The 16,418-nt window shown below is 33.5% G+C and overlaps 3 protein-coding genes across 6 annotated transcripts in view; 2 read left to right on the top strand and 1 right to left on the bottom strand.

Annotated features, from left to right (window-relative positions):
* Nucleotides 1-16,418, bottom strand: part of LOC129243527 (uncharacterized) — a 178,483-nt gene that overhangs the window by 37,363 nt on the left and 124,702 nt on the right. For all 4 annotated transcript variants that reach the window (XM_054880601.1, XM_054880604.1, XM_054880602.1 and 1 more), the window contains 2 exons: nt 4,302-4,506; nt 4,129-4,195 (listed from right to left, as the gene is read on the bottom strand). In XM_054880601.1, coding sequence (XP_054736576.1) covers nt 4,129-4,195; nt 4,302-4,506 — 272 coding nt within the window. The remainder of the gene's footprint in view (nt 1-4,128; nt 4,196-4,301; nt 4,507-16,418) is intronic.
* On the top strand, nt 8,552-9,842 carry LOC129243529 (apolipoprotein D-like). Its single transcript, XM_054880605.1, has 5 exons — nt 8,552-8,578; nt 8,655-8,769; nt 8,827-8,957; nt 9,334-9,515; nt 9,601-9,842. The coding sequence occupies exons 1-5, from the start codon at nt 8,571-8,573 to the stop codon at nt 9,750-9,752; spliced, it is 588 nt and encodes a 195-aa protein (XP_054736580.1). The 5' UTR covers nt 8,552-8,570; the 3' UTR covers nt 9,753-9,842.
* On the top strand, nt 12,427-13,522 carry LOC129243531 (apolipoprotein D-like). Its single transcript, XM_054880607.1, has 5 exons — nt 12,427-12,483; nt 12,545-12,659; nt 12,729-12,859; nt 12,975-13,156; nt 13,242-13,522. Exons 1-5 carry the CDS (start codon nt 12,476-12,478, stop codon nt 13,367-13,369), a joined length of 564 nt encoding a protein of 187 aa, XP_054736582.1. The 5' UTR covers nt 12,427-12,475; the 3' UTR covers nt 13,370-13,522.

The raw sequence follows: 16,418 nt of genomic DNA, 5'->3' as shown, positions 1-16,418 counted from the left end.
AAATAAAAATTTCCTTCCCACAAAAATCGTGTTTTTGTTTCCGATTTAGATTATATTTAGACTCCGATTAGAAAGTTATTCAAACAAAAAAGATGTTTAATTTTACGCCGACTTTCGTTAACAAATTCTAAAAAACTAGTTGCGCAAATTTTACTGTAGTCGTATTATATTTAAATACAATCAAATCATTCCGGTGAGTCGGTTTGTGAAAGATAATTTCCCATCATTATATAAATACGCCGCACTAAAATATTTAATGAAAAACATTTGAAGGAAATAACTTCCTCGCGGGCAGAAATGTTAGCCCCGATATATAGAGGGCGTGGTATCTGACGTATAGACCAAAATGTTAAAACCAACATATCTCTAAAATAAATTATGCTAGGGAGCTGAAGCTTGGCATTAATGCACAAATTGTATATACCGATCATATGGTGAAAAGTAGTAAGCATTGGAAAAGGTAACTTTGCACCTCCCTTACAAACTGAAATCTTCATTCAGTTTTTCTCTGGATAAAACGTTACTGACAGTGAGAATTATTGATTGAATTTTCGACCGCCGGCGATACTAGTAAAGATAGTTGGGTGCTTTATCCTTCATAAGTCGGAGGAGAAAAACTTCAGTTTTTCGCATTGCTGTATTCAGATATTTCACCTGCCAGTAACCAAGAACTCCAGCTGAAGATACATTTCATTAGCGGTTAGTATGATAAAATACTGCATATATTCTGTGAGCAGATTGAAGATCCAATCGATTGTAGACTAGTTCGGGGTAACCGATTATTGGGGATATAAGGAAAGTTTTGTTTGGTATTAGAAAAGGGATGCAAGGAGTAGTCTCGTGGTTAATTATATGAGTAAGCGAGTGGTAGAACTGAGTAGATGAGTGGTAGAACTGTTTTCATGAAGTTAACGATTTTTTTTTTATAATTTTTTTTTATCTGGTAGCAGTAAATTCGTGTGCCGCCAAAATAAATTGAATGGACACACATTTTCGTTTACTTCTTACAGTTCACAGTAAATGGCTGTGCGTGGTCAAAATTACCAAATGTTCGAGTTAAAGAGTAGTGGGTAAAAGCAAACTAAAATCTAGATTTTGCCAAGAAAAATAAAAATTTACCTAAAATATATCTTACCATGCAAGCTATTCAAACCAAATCTTAAAAACAGGAGCGAGCAGTCTGCCCATTTTATCTGTATTTTTCTCATATTTGTAAATTAAAAATTCTAGAAATTGCAAACTAAGCTAAGGCTTATTTAAACCTTTAAATACAAATTGGCGTTAGAATGTAAAGCAGCTCAATCGCAATCGCAAAACCCAACATTATATACCGCTTTTTTCCCACTCGAATATCTTGCAATACAGTCCATGAGCACGGAATTTTTGAATAAACTCTTTATAGAAAGAAATTTGAATTTTAAGTTCATATTTTTTATTAGCAGAACAACTTTGCCCATTTTGTGTGCTAAGCGCATCGTGTGATCTAAGTTACTAAAACGAGCACGTTCCCTTCAGTACAAGTAGTAGAGTTTTGTAGTAGTAAATGTGACAAAACAACGTAGAATTTTTGACTTCAGAACAACCCATCTCGATTTTCACAAAATGTTTTAATGATCATAACTTTTTTTAACAAACTTTTATTAACATGGCTTCAAAATCTATGACGGAAAATAATAACAGTTTAAATTTTCCATTGGAACCAAACCATTTAGTGTTTGACAGGAAGAAAGTACTAAGTGCACTTAATTGGTTATTACCCTTACTACTCACTGTACAGTAATAAAAAGAAAACATTATTCCCTCACACTTACATTTTGATATCTACTCTCAATTCTAATTAATTTGATTTCTCATGCTACGAATCATTTCAAATTAGCCGCTGCTAGTTTATTAGCGAGCAGTCGACACTCACACATACTCATATTAACTCTACCTGTTATTATATGTAAGTGCTCACACTGCTAATTTCATTGACTCGACCATCTCTATATCTTTCCGACCTGCCTGAGTAGCCACATCCATTTATGTATCTCCGATCACCTTGTAACAGTTTTCGAATGAAAAGTATACATAAAGGGTGTTTTTTTTAGAGGTTGGATTTTCAAGTTGGCACTACTTTTTTCGTAGATGGTCTTTTTGACAGCTGTCACTTAATTTATGCTCAGTTTGGTTTGCCATTTCATAATGAAAAATAATGGTTCGGTTCGCGCGGTTCGAAAATAATGGTTTTTGTTCAGCGATGAAGCTCACTTTTGGTTGAATGGGTATGTCAATAAGCAAAATTGTCGCATTTGGAGTGAACATAATCCACAAGCCATTGCTGAGACGCCGTTACATCCTCAAAAAGTCACTGTTTGGTGTGCTCTATGGGCATATTTCTTTAAAAATGAAGCCGGCCATAATGTTACAGTCAATGGAGAGCGCTATAGAGCCATGATTAATGACTTTTTCGTGCCTGAATTGGACGATGTTGATGTGGACGACCTTTGGTTCCAACAAGACGGCGCTACATGCCATACAGCCAACGCAACAATCGATTTATTGAAGGAAACTTTTGGTGAGCGCATTATCTCGCGCCGTGGACCTGTGGCAAGGCCTTCAAGATCGTGCGATATAACACCGCTGGACTATTTCTTGTGGGGCTATGTGAAGTCGCTTGTCTACGCTGATAAGCCTGAGACGATTGACGTCTTGGAAGAGAATATTCGGCGCGTTATTGCTGACATACGGCCCCAATTGCTGCAAAAAGTGGTCGAAAATTGGGCCTCTCGGCTGGAATTTATTCGAGCCAGCCGCGGCGGCCACTTGCCCGAAATCATTTTTAAAACATAATGGCAAACCCTTATCTTTATAATAAAGCTAAATTCTTGGCCATAACATTAAATTATATACGTTTTATTTCATCTTGAAAACCTGACCTCTAAAAAAAACACCCTTTACATACGTGCATATATCCAAACCCCCATACCTTGCTATACTTATGTTTGTAATGGAACTATGACTAACAAAAGTCTCCTATAAGCAAAAAAATCAAAAAACAAAAGTAAACTTTAATTGCACTGAACAGTGATAAATAATTTTTATTAAAAGTTAATTTAAATTCGTTTATGGCAAAGCAACTTTTTGAAATGTAAACTGAGGGGAGGAAGACACTTTGCACTTCCATTCACACAGCTAAATGATGAGTTAGGTAGAGTGTCTCTTTGGGTTGTTCATTCAACTACTCTGTTTCGAGTGGTATTAAGTGCGAGTGTAGTGAGTAAGCATTTGAGTGTCTATCCTATTGAGCGCCTTATCAGCAGTTGGAAGCAAATTTGAAATAAAAGAATAAACAGACAAAAAACAAATAACTTTTTAATTGGTCTTTGCTATCATTAATTGTTTTAATTTGCAATTCATGCAAAACCAGCAACATGCTTGTATATGCAATAATGACCCCGCAACAAACAAGCCTCCATTTATTTACATTAGCAGCAGCAGGAAATTGCTGTTTTATGATAAAAATATGAAATCGACAATAATTTAATGTTTTATCAACACTCGTACAAGATTAGATAAAATTTGGGGGAGAGAATTATATAATTTTTTTTAATATTCGTTTAGGCACTTTCAGTGACTTACAAAAGTTCAATGATTCCATGGGAGTATTTATTATGGGTTTTATGAAAGAGAGAAATAGGTAAACAAATTTAGAGTATTGTGTAAAAATCCACTATACTGTCCAATAAATATTAATTTTTTGTTGGCATATTAATTGCTAAGGTTAAATTCACTTCGTTGATAAGCGGCAACCTCACGTGGACCAGAACTGGCCTTTATAATACTTTAGTAAAATAGCGCCAAGTTTTTCAGACCAATTTTCGTTAATTTTGTATAAAAATGTATTGTAGCTCATACTAAAGCAAAACAAACATCAAACTTAAAAAAAAAAATCGAAATTTTAACTCAGAATTTTTAAATTTTTCCGGTATGCAGTTTTATAGCTCATTTCATTCTAAATAATTAAATGTCTTTCGAACAATTCCCGAAAATTAAAAACAAAATAGTTTTCTCAAAAAACTGTGAAATTATTCTTGCTCAAGTCACCTGTTTACATTATCTTAACATTATTTCTGCCTTTCCACTCACCGTTTCTTGTGGCATTGTATTACAACTACGTAACGGCAGCTTATAACGCAATGGGCCTTCATGGTCCCTGCAAGGAAAAGAATTTTATTTTGTCAAAAGAAAGAAGAACTTTTCTCTGGTACTATTTAAAATAAACCCAAACAAAAAGACTCTCCATTTACACAGAAACTCACCTGTACTCTGTGAGACAAGTCGAATTTTTCGACAGTCCCTTTGGATAAATCATGCCACTAAAGAGGCCAGTCTCATGATTTAACGGCGCATCTTTGATGGTTATCAACATGGAACCGCTCAAACACTTTATTCGCACTGTGGGTTCAATGCTTGGTTTCGTTGTGGGAGAGGAGTCGGACGCTTCGAGTTCGGCCAAGGCATCTTCTGTAAAATAGCAAGAAATAAAAGAGGAAATGCATTAAGTTGGGGTTTATTTAATGGAATGGATTAATAGGAAATTAAAAACACTCGTATTGAAATATATATAATATTTTTGCATTACTGAATGCTAAAATTTTAAGCCCGAAAACGGCCGTGCAATACAAAATCTTGTAAAACGAAATATGTACTCGTACTTAATTTAAAACCAAAATTAATTGTGTAAAATGTTAATATGTTATAATTAATTTATGCTTTATTTGTCGACAAAATATTTTTCAGCAAATAAGAAATATTACAATGTTGACAATTTTCCGCAGATTTCTGGTAATGTAAATTTTTTGTACTCCGTCACAAGACATGAATTGCAAAAAGCAAACGCAATTAACCCAAGACAAATCGTTATATAACAAATGCTTTCAAGTACTCGCATGTAATCAAATTGATAAGGTTCTTTTACACAGTATAACACTTTAGTAAAGTGAATTGTATTAAAGTTGAGTACGAACTAATGACAAATATGTTTACGCAGATTTTTAACACAGTTTGAAAAATCATTTAAAAAATTCGATAAGAATTAAAAGTAAAATGCCAAATTATGTGCATGAAAAAACTTAAAAAAAAGTTGTATTTACTAAAATGCACTCAGTTACATATCAAATATTAAAAACAGAAAAATTTTAATTATTAGAAAGACTGTAACAAGATTTACATATATATAATTAGAAAAAAGAAAATAAAACTTATTTGAAAAATGTTCATTAGATGAAATATTTTCTAAATGTATTAAATAGCATGCAAATAGTACATGCACTTAAGGCAGTAGTCTGCTTTAGAAGCCGAAAAAAAGCGTTTTTTTAGCAATTTTTTTTGAAAGGGAAGGAAATGATTGCGGTAAACAGAATTTTTAGACGATAGTGTACTATATTTAAGATTTAAAAAACAATATTTATTTTTAAAAAATATTGAAATTTTTTAAAGTTGTAAGTATTTTTCTGGAGCGCCTGGAGTCTGCACTTGTAAATCGGTGCCGGTGATGGAGGTCGTGCGATGCATCTGAAACAGTCGAACCAAATTTTTTTTTAATTTTTATAAGTTTCTTTTCTTTATGAACTAAAAAAATACCGAAGAAGTTATAAAATTCCAAATTTTTTCGAAGTTTGAAAAAAAAAATCACTTTTTTAAGAAAAAAATTGACTTTAAGTTGCAAAACAAGTAGTTTAAATAATACTTTTTTCCAACTTTTTTAGTTCAAATAGAAGATAATTTAATACTGAAGCTAGATCACTTTGGTTTTTTTCGATCGGACATATATTCTTTTTGCTATCGCCGGCACCGTTTTCTAACACTTGTGAAAATGAAAACTCGAGAAAACGCGCTTTAAAGTTCTGCCTGAGCATTCGCACCTGCTCGACGCTCGGCCACCAAAACTGCTCTAGCTTCGAAAATATGTCGAATTGGCCTCTGGAATTTTAAAGACATATTCTTGGATAGTTTTGGAAGAGATTTAAAACAAAACAAAAAAATCGATTTTTTGAAGCCTGTAAAGCAGACTACTGCCATAAATCGAGGTTTCAAACAACTGTTTTTAAAAAAAATGCAAATTGTAGTACGGATTCCAATAGAATACTCATTGAGTAAAGATGTTTGTTTGGAAAGAGTTTTGGTGAAGGCGATAAATTAACAAAAGTAAGATCTCATTGCCGATTTAGGCAGAAAATAATATCTATTCACTAGCAACATATGTGATTTTTGATAAAAAAGTATCAGTAAAAGTAAAAGTAAAAAGCGATCATGTAAAGTACATACAGGAGAAAGTAAATTTGGCGTTTAAAATTTTATATCCCGTATTAAATAGACGCTCAGGCTTAAGTGATGAAAATAAACTAATAATTTATAAGTCTATATTTCAGCCAATAATATTATATGCCTGTCTAGCCTGAAGTAATATCGCAAAGTCACATGTTAAGAAACTGCAAATCTGCCAAAATAAGGTACTCAAAATGATGCTACGACTCCCATGGCATTTCTCCACCAGAAAGCTTCACATCAAAAACTAAGATTTTGTCAGATCAAATACAAAATTTGACTAAAAAATTCAAAATTCGTTCCAGTTTTTCGGACAATCTGCTAATAACTGAACTTTCTTAATGTTCAATTAGGCCGTGGTACTTAAATGCGTATAGATTAACCCTAGCTTGTAAGATGGAAAGCGGAGGTTTTTCATAGTAGTTTCTTCCTTCGAAAAAAAGAAAAAATCGTTTAAAAACCAAACCTGTGATAAATATATAAATATAATGATATAGAATTAAGATTTATATCATATTCTGTAAATTGTGCGATAACATAAATATTGTAACGTTTTTCTACTTAATAAACTCTTATCTTATCTTATATGTTCCGTTTATTTTATTTTAATTTTTTGTTAGAGTAGAAAGCCTCACACATGGCAAGGCATTTTTATGCAGCTTTATGAACAGATAAACGTTATTAGGTTTTTGTATTACGTATTAAGGAAGAAAAATGTTTAAAAATACTGGTTATATTTAACTTTTGAGTAAGACTCTACGAATTTCAAATAAACCTTTTTTGTATTTTTTTATTATTTTATTTTTATTGTTAATAAATTGTTTGTACCATCTACGTGATCTGTGTAAATGGTAGCTTTCGTACTTTATTGCACAGTCGCATTAAATTCACCGTTCGTCATTGATACTAGCACAACTTAATTAATTTTGAAGACATGAGCACTATAGTAAAGGACTTTATTCCAAACGGACTATGTACATATATATTAAACAGTGTAGGAAATCCGCCTTAATAAATCTTCTGGGTCATGCAGATATTTTATGTTCATCCTCTGACTAATTTTTTGAAAAGCAAAGTTTATAATTAAACAATCTGTAACCGAAAATACGAAAATGTCATAAAACCAAAATTTTTTATTTGAGTTGTTTTTGTTCTGCTAAATTTCACTCACAGTGCTTCATATCTTTACTTGGACCATGCGGTCTCTAAAACCTGGTTTTAATTAGTTTTCAAAGCGAATTTCGATCTAATCTAAAAACGGCTAGTTTTTTCGTAGATTTTAAATGTTTATGATGAATTGCTCATTCCGTCTTGCTCATTCTGAAGGATATATGTCTAAACGAGAATCATAACTTTCGTAAGCTTGATAGGAAAACGATATTTGAATCTCACAAATTTTCTCGAGAGACTCCAATATAGATATTTGTATCTCCTAACTAAAGAAGTGTCCTTTTAACTGAGTCTAGCTTTAAATATGTGCGAAAATTTAAAAAACAAAAAAGTGGTACCCTGCTGCAAAATGATGCACAAATTTTAACTATTTTCTCTTTTACTTACTATTCATAATTCTTGTATAAAAATATAGCTCATTGTCTAACGAAAACCATATAAACCCAATTATAAAATGTTGTGCAAAAACTGGATAAATGCCACAAACTTTTCTTCCCAACTCCACGTTTTTTAATATTCTATAAATTTTCTAAAATTTATAGAAAGATTTTTGGTATGCAGTTTTATAGCATAGTTACTTTTAGTATAAGAAAGCATAGGCTTGAAGTTACTGAACAACTTCATTGATTTCTTATAATTTTTCTTATAATTTTCTCCATATAAAAAAACTCCATTCGGCAATAGGGAAAGTTAGCAAATTTCATTAGTACATCAGAACACAGTTCAAAACACATTGCCACACAATTCGATGTCTTGAAGTTAACACCGGTTGACATTACCAAATTTGTTCCATGGATTAGCACAAAACAGATTAGCAAGAACTCAGCGAGTTGTTGAGCCTACAAATAATATACAAAAATATAACATAAAAATTGATACTTCAGTGAGTATTCTGAAACAATGACCGAGAACGTTTTTAATGTGCCTTGATTTTGGCCTATTACTGTGCACTATTGCACACTGTGCTTTCCAAGCATGCGCCTGAGCAACCGTAGCTACGAATATCAAAGAAATCAGATTTACTATAAAAAGAGTAGAGTCAGTGTACGCTAACTATTAGTTTCAAACAGCAAACACACAAAGTAGGCAGCATGCAAAAGTAAGTGATAGAAAATTCTAAAGGAGCACCTCAACATGAATCTATAAATTTAAATTACTAATTTGGCTCAATATAGGACAATTCTTGCAATCATCACATTGGCCCTCTTCGGTCTCGCTAATGCACAAGTAACATTTAGTGGTGCCTGTCCATGCAATGTGCAAGTGCAGAGTAATTTCAAAGTGGAACCTGTAAGTAAAAGTGCTCGGCTGTTTCAAAGTAGTAAACTAAGAAAATAATATTTTCAGTATTTGGGCACCTGGTACGAGTATGCCAAATATCCTGTTTACTTTGAGGCTAATGGTAAGTGTGTACAAGCAGTGTATACATTGAAGGACAACGGTGAAGTGGGCGTGGTGAATGACATGGTTGATGTAACGTAAGTAATACTTCAGACATATCGCACCCTAAATACAAAAGGATCACAACTCAAAATTTTCCACAACCGAGCTTGACTTGTTTACAGTAGCACAGAAAACAAACTATATGACATATCACGCTGAAATTTGCCATGTAAGCTTATAACAGTCCTACCAAAAAACAAAAAAATTATTTTTGCCATTTGTCATCCGCGGACCGTTTTATTGATAACGTCTCGTTCATATTTGAGCAGAAGGAACATTTTGAGTTGTGACCCTTTTGTATTTAGGGTGCGATATATATATATGCATAAAAATATATATTTATATAAATGTCGGCTTCGGAGTCCCTTAATTCCACTTCTGAAATCTACTTCAACTTTTTTTACACTGCAGTACGAATAAGTCCACCGATATTGTCGGTTATGCCGTGGAAGTTGAGAATGCTAAGTTGAAGGTTACCTTCCCCGTTACCCCTGCAATCAATGCCACCACCAACTATTGGGTTTTGTCTACCGACTACGTTAACTACAGCGTTGTTTACTCTTGCCAGCCAGCTGACGCCAACTCACATAGCAGTAAGTAGAATTGAAAATTACATATACATATTTGATAAATATTATATGATTTAATAAAAACATATATTTAACGTCTTTCCCACAGCCATCGTTTGGATCTTAACCCGCACACGGGCACCCTCTGCTGAAATTATTTCGAAAGCTAAAAGTGTTTTGACTAAAAACGGCGTTTCTTTGAGTGAATTGGTGGTTACGGATCAAAGCAATTGCCCAGCAGCAGTTCCGGAAGTCTGCTGAATGAATGAAGAAATGGCCTGAAATTATGAATGAGTAGCTTACTCAGTTTAAAGAAATCTCTTTGACATTTAACGTAAATAAATTATTTGAGCTGAACAACAGAAATTGGTAAAAATCAAAATACTTATTATATATAGGGTCAAATAAAAAAGTCACTGGTATCTCTCCTACCTTGTCGTAGGACATATATGTAAGCATACATACATGTACGCCAAAACAATTTCAAAAATGATTAAAATGAGTCCAAGTTAATATAGCTTCGCTGTTGCAGATATTGTTGGAAAGGCCTAGAATCACAGTCTGTCGATAAAAATCTAGTTCTTTTGCGATTTTTCAGCAGACAATATGGAGCAAACTTGAAAATATTTTCGAAGGTAATTATTGTCCGAAAAACTCCTACAGAATACTTGGAAGAGAATTTTCAAATTTTCTATGCCTTTTTACAGGGCCCTTAAATTGTTCGATCGATGATTTACGAGATATCGATCACTACAGCCATCTGTATATCTTTCTCCCCAATCTAATATTATATATTCAAATCGCTGACTCTGCTAGCTGTGCAGAAATCGTCCAATCTTACGATAGAATTGATTTGTGGAGGAATGGAGGAAAGAGTGAATATTATCTGGCCGTTCAGATGAGATCGTTTGCGGCTTTATTTTTTTGAACCTAATAGCTCGTGTGGTCTTTAGTAGATAAACAACCAGCTGTGGGGTAGTAGATAAATAAACAGCGAAACATGCTGCATACTTACAGGCAGGAAGAAAATTTTACGCAACTCGCTTAAATACCAATGTTGCAGAACATTTCCCATTTTCCGGTACCTATTTCAGCATTAGCGTGAACAATATAGTAATTAGCAATGGCAGAATAAGGGCCAATAAAATGTTTAAAATTTACGCAAATTCAATTCGGAAATATCATATATTACCATAAGTTAACTATATACTTATCACGTACTCGTATTACCTATTAAACTTTATTGCACACTCACCTTAGTGCGTAGAAGTTTTTCACCTTCGGTCCACCCAGTAAAGTTTTCTGCTTAAAATTTCTACAGAACATTTTAAACCTCAAAGTATCTTTTTTAGCTAACTTTATAAAACTTATGTTAACGAGGGTCAAGAAAAAAGAAAACCCATTCAGAAGAAGGGTTAAAATGTTCTAAAAGAAATGTCTCACTAAATTTTACTAAAGTCGCTGTATTCAGCATACAGGAATTATGTCGATTTGTATAGCAACCAAAAAAAGATGTAAGCATGAAATATGTATATACATATACATATATAATAATATTATTTATCCGTTTTTGGCCAATACATTGAAACCTTACCCCACTGTAAAACAGAAACTGTGAAATCCTCCTCGCGTTAAGGAGGAATGATTGTTGAGGCCCTACAATGAATGTTCCGCTGTTTTATTAAAACCAGAAAGAAAAATTTAGGTCTTATTGTGTATCTTCCGAAAAGATGACTTGTTGTACAAGCCCGACATCATTCGCACTGTTTCGGAAGCATAAAACCCTTAGAATATTCCAGATCTCGCAATTTTATTCAAGCGTAAAGCGATTCGTCCCATGGCGAGAAGTTGATACTGATTTCTGACACTTTTTTAAACTCAAAGAAAAAGATATTATATACCTCCAAATTTTTATATACCTACATATTATTATATACCTCCACATATAGGTACATATCTACTATGGGCATTCACATACAATACTTCGTAAGATATACCTCTCTTGCGTAGACTTTTCAGAGCGAAAGGTATATAATATCTAGCGAGAAATCAACGAAGAGAAAAAAATTGTATTTGGCATAACAGCAAAAGAACCATATACGGACACAACACAAAGCATTCGCAAGTAATTTTATAGTTCGTATACACAGAGTTTCAATAATATAGCAAATCTGTTATTGACTAATGCAGAGGCATTCCTAACTAATTTTACGAAAAAATTTGTCTCACAATTATGGAGTGGAGTATGCCCAAACCCATTTAATTGATAAGCATTTACAATCAATTTAAATGTCTTTGGAACTATAGAAGTGAACTGTAAAAGTGTTCAGACTTGCAAAGAAGCGCATAGATTCAGATCTCAATGCCCACGAAAATATTGTTTCCTTTTCACTTCACTTTAATTCAGTTAAAATGAAAATAGTCGGGTGCAAAGCCAGTTTGACTGACTGTACTTGTACTTATACTATTATATTCATCACCATCAATGAAGGAAAAAATATTTATGAAATGTAATATATAGTATTAATAGTATTTTCTCCATAGGAAAAACAACGTCCAAATAAAACAAAAGCTATTAAGTGGATGCTCATAAAATATAGCTTAGATCCAAATTAATATATGAAAACTATAAATTTTGAAGTGGCATAAAATAAAAACAAACTGTTGATAAAAATATTTTGTACAATACGTGTCTTCTTACTTTGCATAACCTGTTCGAAAATTTTATGAGATTAAGCATTTTTCTTCATTTAGTTGCGCTGTGTAGCTATTATGAGCAAAGTGGCCAGCAGAAAATAACAGATATTAATAAAAAAAAAAAACATTGTCTATACAAATAACGTATTCTTGCTGATATTGCAGTATTTTAAAGTTTATTTGTACTACTCACACAAAGCAAACAAATTCTTACCACGCCTATAAAAAGAGTAGTCAGTGCAGGCAAAACATTAGTTTCAACCAGTAAACTACACAAAGTAGACAGCATGCAGAAGTAAGTAATAGAAAATGTTTAAGGAGACTTAAATTTAAACTATTAACTTGCACTAATGTAGGACAATTCTTGCAATCATCGCATTGGCCCTCTTCGGTTTCGCTAATGCGCAAGTCGAATTTGATGGTGCCTGCCCAACCAATGTGCGAGTACAAAGTAATTTCAACGTGTCGGCTGTAAGTAAAATTGCGCGGTTGTGTTAATGCATCAAACTAAGAAATTTCTTATTTCAATATGCGGTATAGTATATGGGGATTTGGTACGAATATTCCAAGTATCCCGTTTACTTTGAGGCTAATCGGAGGTGTATACAAGGGCAATTAACGTTGAGGGAGGATGGTGAAGTGGACGTGGTGAATAGCGGGATTAACACGATGTAAGTAATGTAAACAAAATCCTTATGTGCTCGTACCTCTTAGATAAAAAATGTTCTCTTCCGGGTGTGAATGTCAACTGTGATTTCGTTTTTATTTTTTTTTTTTTCCTTTCAGTACCAACAAACCCAGTTCCACTGCCGGTTCTGCCGTGGTCGTTGAGAATGCTAAGCTGAAGGTTACCTTCCCGCAAAGCACTCCCTCTAATGTCACCTCCAACTACTGGGTTTTGTCTACCGATTACGATAACTACAGTGTTGTTTACTTCTGCCAGCCATCTGATGCCAACTCACATAGCAGTAAGTAGAATTGAAAATTACATACACATATTTGATAAATATTATATGATTTAATAAAAACATATATTTAACGTCTTTCCCACAGCCATCGTTTGGATCTTAACCCGCACACGGGCACCCTGTGCCGAAGTTATTTCGAAAGCTGAAAGTGTTTTGACTGAAAACGGCGTTTCTTTGAGTGAATTGGTTGTTACGGATCAAAGCAATTGCTAAGCAGCAGTTCCGAATATTTGCTCCCATAAGCTGAAAACCCCTAACTGAAGGAACGAGCTTTAAATTGTGAATAAGTGGCGTATTCAATTTAAAATCTCTCTGCCAGTTAACTTAAATAAATTGTGTATGCCAAATAAAAGTAATTGGAACGCATTGCATAATATTTCTTATAGTATCAAATAACACTATCCCTAATATTTTCAACATAAATTTTGCATTTAAAGTACTGCTGGACTAGACAGTCGACGCTATTTTGCAAAATTCTGAATTTATAAAAACACCTCGACTGTGAGTGAGTTCTATCTTGATGAATTGAAGTTTGACTGGATTATATTTGCTATATATTTTTTTACACGCTTTTCTTAAAATTAGCATGAAAGCAAGAGTGTGCTAATGAAAAGAGGGTATATGATATTCTCGTTGAATAAAAAATTATGTGATTGGTGAGGTGGCTAGATCTGGATATTGCCCTCATGCCAGAGTATTGAAAACTATTTGGTTAAGCAATTTTTATATACTTTTAAACGCTATGTTGAAGTCCTCGTGGCTAAATTCGTTTAGTATCTCTGCTTATATTCGTATCTGAATGGTCATGGCCTCTGACCACCATATATCCATATTGGTTTTATGAAGCGCTTTTATAAAAATACTTTGCTTCTGGTCAATTAACCAATGTAAATTTAGAGTTTTCAATATTGTTTCCTTGTTGTTGTTACATTATTTATTTCGAGCGTAAGTGTCACACGTTTACACTTTTGCTCATTCACTTTAACTCTTACTTACGAGAATATCAGATGTAAACAAATGATATAGCGTTGAGCTAGGAACGCCTGGTGATATCTGAAATTCTTCTGTAATAAAATCGTTTACCCATAGAGTTAATCGTCTGTCCGAGAGGTACTTTCGAAGATACAATGGAGGTTTAATGGAGGCAAATTGTTAATTTTGTGTACTTGTGAAAGCTCTTTGTGTCAAACCTTCGTGAAAGAAGGGGCTACCGAACATAACCTTTCACAAAGGTCATGTTAAAAACTTAAAAATGGTTATTAATACGAGTACATATATAATCCATATATGCAATAAGGCGGACTGAAATTTTTTTAGAAAGAAAGTTAAATTTCTATCCTAAATCAATTGTATGGCGTTCTAAAGTACCTTATAACGTTATTTAATGTTATTGACGTACTTGGTAGCGTCAATTGGCTTTCAGTGACGAGCTTGCAGGAGGGGTGATAAGTTGTTTATTGTTTAAGTTATTATTATTGTTAAAATGATTATTTTTCTACTTTAATTCTGCAATTAAAAACAATTACAAAAATAGAAAATAAAGATCTTGGATATGTATTTATTTTATTATTAACAACTGTATTTATTTCGCAAAAATTTGATTAGGCTTATTGCATCCTAAGAAGGTTTCGGTTTTTATTAGCTCTTATAAAAATAGCATTTCATTATATTCCATTACGAAAAAATATAAAAATTTCCATACTTCCATAATATTACTTCACCTTAATAGACATGATAGGATGGCAGAGGGCGTTCCTGAGGGAAGCTGGTGTTAGCATCGTGTGCTGCCATCTATGTGAATACTACGTAATATTTTTTTTTATTGTATATTATTATTATTTATTTTTATATTATGTATTTTATTATATAAGGTTGTCAAAAAAGTCTTGCGGTATTTCCGCAAGCTTGTCTTTGCAAGCGCGTAGTTCTAGTTGTATTCGTCGCATCGGTTCACGCTAGAGCTTTTTGGAAAGCTCTTTTCACGTGCTAACACGTGTTTGATTAATTGTTGTTTGCTTTTAGTCGTTCGTGAGTTATAGCGTCGCAAACATGGAGCAAAATAAAGAGAAAATACGGCATATTTTACAGTACTACTACGATAAAGGCAAAAATGCATCTCATGCTGCCAATAAAATTTGTGCAGTTTATGGACCCGATACAGTTTCCGTTTCCACCGCACAACGATGGTTTCAACGTTTTCGTTCTGGTGCAGAGGTGATCGAAGATGCGCCACGCTCCGGAAGGCCTGTCGTCGAAAATTGCTATAAAATCGCTGAATTGATCGAAAGAGACCGGCATAGTAGCAGCCGTAGCATCGGCCAAGAGCTGGGCATGAGTCATCAAACCGTTATAAACCATTTGAAGAAGCTTGGATTCAAAAAGAAGCTCGATGTATGTCCTCATGTCATTGCTTCTAACTGTAATTCGTGGTCCTCAATTGAGTCAATGCAGTCAATCAAATTCTAGAATTTAGCGAACACGCATATTTTAGTAGTGCATAAGATTTTATAAACGGATTCACTCAATATTAGTAATCGACTACATTTCAGAAGCAGTTTACATAAATACATCAACACGGCTTTTGATAATTCAGTATTGAAAATTATTTGGCTGAGCATCTACCGCATGTACGATTCAAAAATGTTAAAAATTACATTGACCTGATTATTGTTTATGCTCCTGACATTACGAAATTGAAAGAAAAACGTCTTGAGTTCTACGAAATGCTTTGCAGAACAGCATTGACCGGTATAAAACAGAGATTTAATGAAGGAGTCATAAATGATAGCGGTGAAATGCTAACAAACCTCTGCGCATATAATAATCTAAGAATCAACAGTACTTTCTTTGACCATGCCGAAAAATACAAATATACTTTTGAAAATTCGCAAGAACAACAGTCAGTAATCGACTATATTATTACAAACAGACAGTTCACACCGCAAAATATATTTTACGTACAAACACTCAATTCGACCAATGTCGGTAGTGCGCACAATTGGTATTATGTAAGATAAGAATCGGCTACATGTATTTAAAAAAAAGAAACGAATGAAAAAATAGAAAAGCACAGCCTAGAAGCTCTTGATTACGAAAGCACTAAGATTTTATTAGCGAACAGATTGTCGCGAAAAGTTACTAAAAATTACGTAAACGAAAATGATGAGCCGAATGCAGCATGGAAAAAAATTAAATCCAACATTTTGAAAGCATCAGAAGAAGCTCTAGGTAAACGGCTAGTAAGCATTGCTAAGGCTAAAGG

The sequence above is a fragment of the Anastrepha obliqua genome, chromosome 4 (assembly GCF_027943255.1).
Source record: "Anastrepha obliqua isolate idAnaObli1 chromosome 4, idAnaObli1_1.0, whole genome shotgun sequence".
In the NCBI taxonomy this organism is placed as follows: Eukaryota; Metazoa; Arthropoda; class Insecta; order Diptera; family Tephritidae; genus Anastrepha; species Anastrepha obliqua.
The sequence above is the reverse complement of the archived record's forward strand: the minus strand, read 5'-3'. Positions and strand labels throughout refer to the sequence as shown.

Bases quoted from the DNA above. Each gene is read 5' to 3' on its own strand.
- LOC129243529 (XM_054880605.1), top strand. The intron at 8,770-8,826 runs GTAAGTAAAAGT...TAATATTTTCAG, and splicing joins GTAATTTCAAAGTGGAACCT to TATTTGGGCACCTGGTACGA. The intron at 8,958-9,333 runs GTAAGTAATACT...TTTACACTGCAG, and splicing joins AATGACATGGTTGATGTAAC to TACGAATAAGTCCACCGATA.
- LOC129243531 (XM_054880607.1), top strand. The intron at 12,660-12,728 runs GTAAGTAAAATT...TATGCGGTATAG, and splicing joins GTAATTTCAACGTGTCGGCT to TATATGGGGATTTGGTACGA. The intron at 12,860-12,974 runs GTAAGTAATGTA...TTTTCCTTTCAG, and splicing joins AATAGCGGGATTAACACGAT to TACCAACAAACCCAGTTCCA.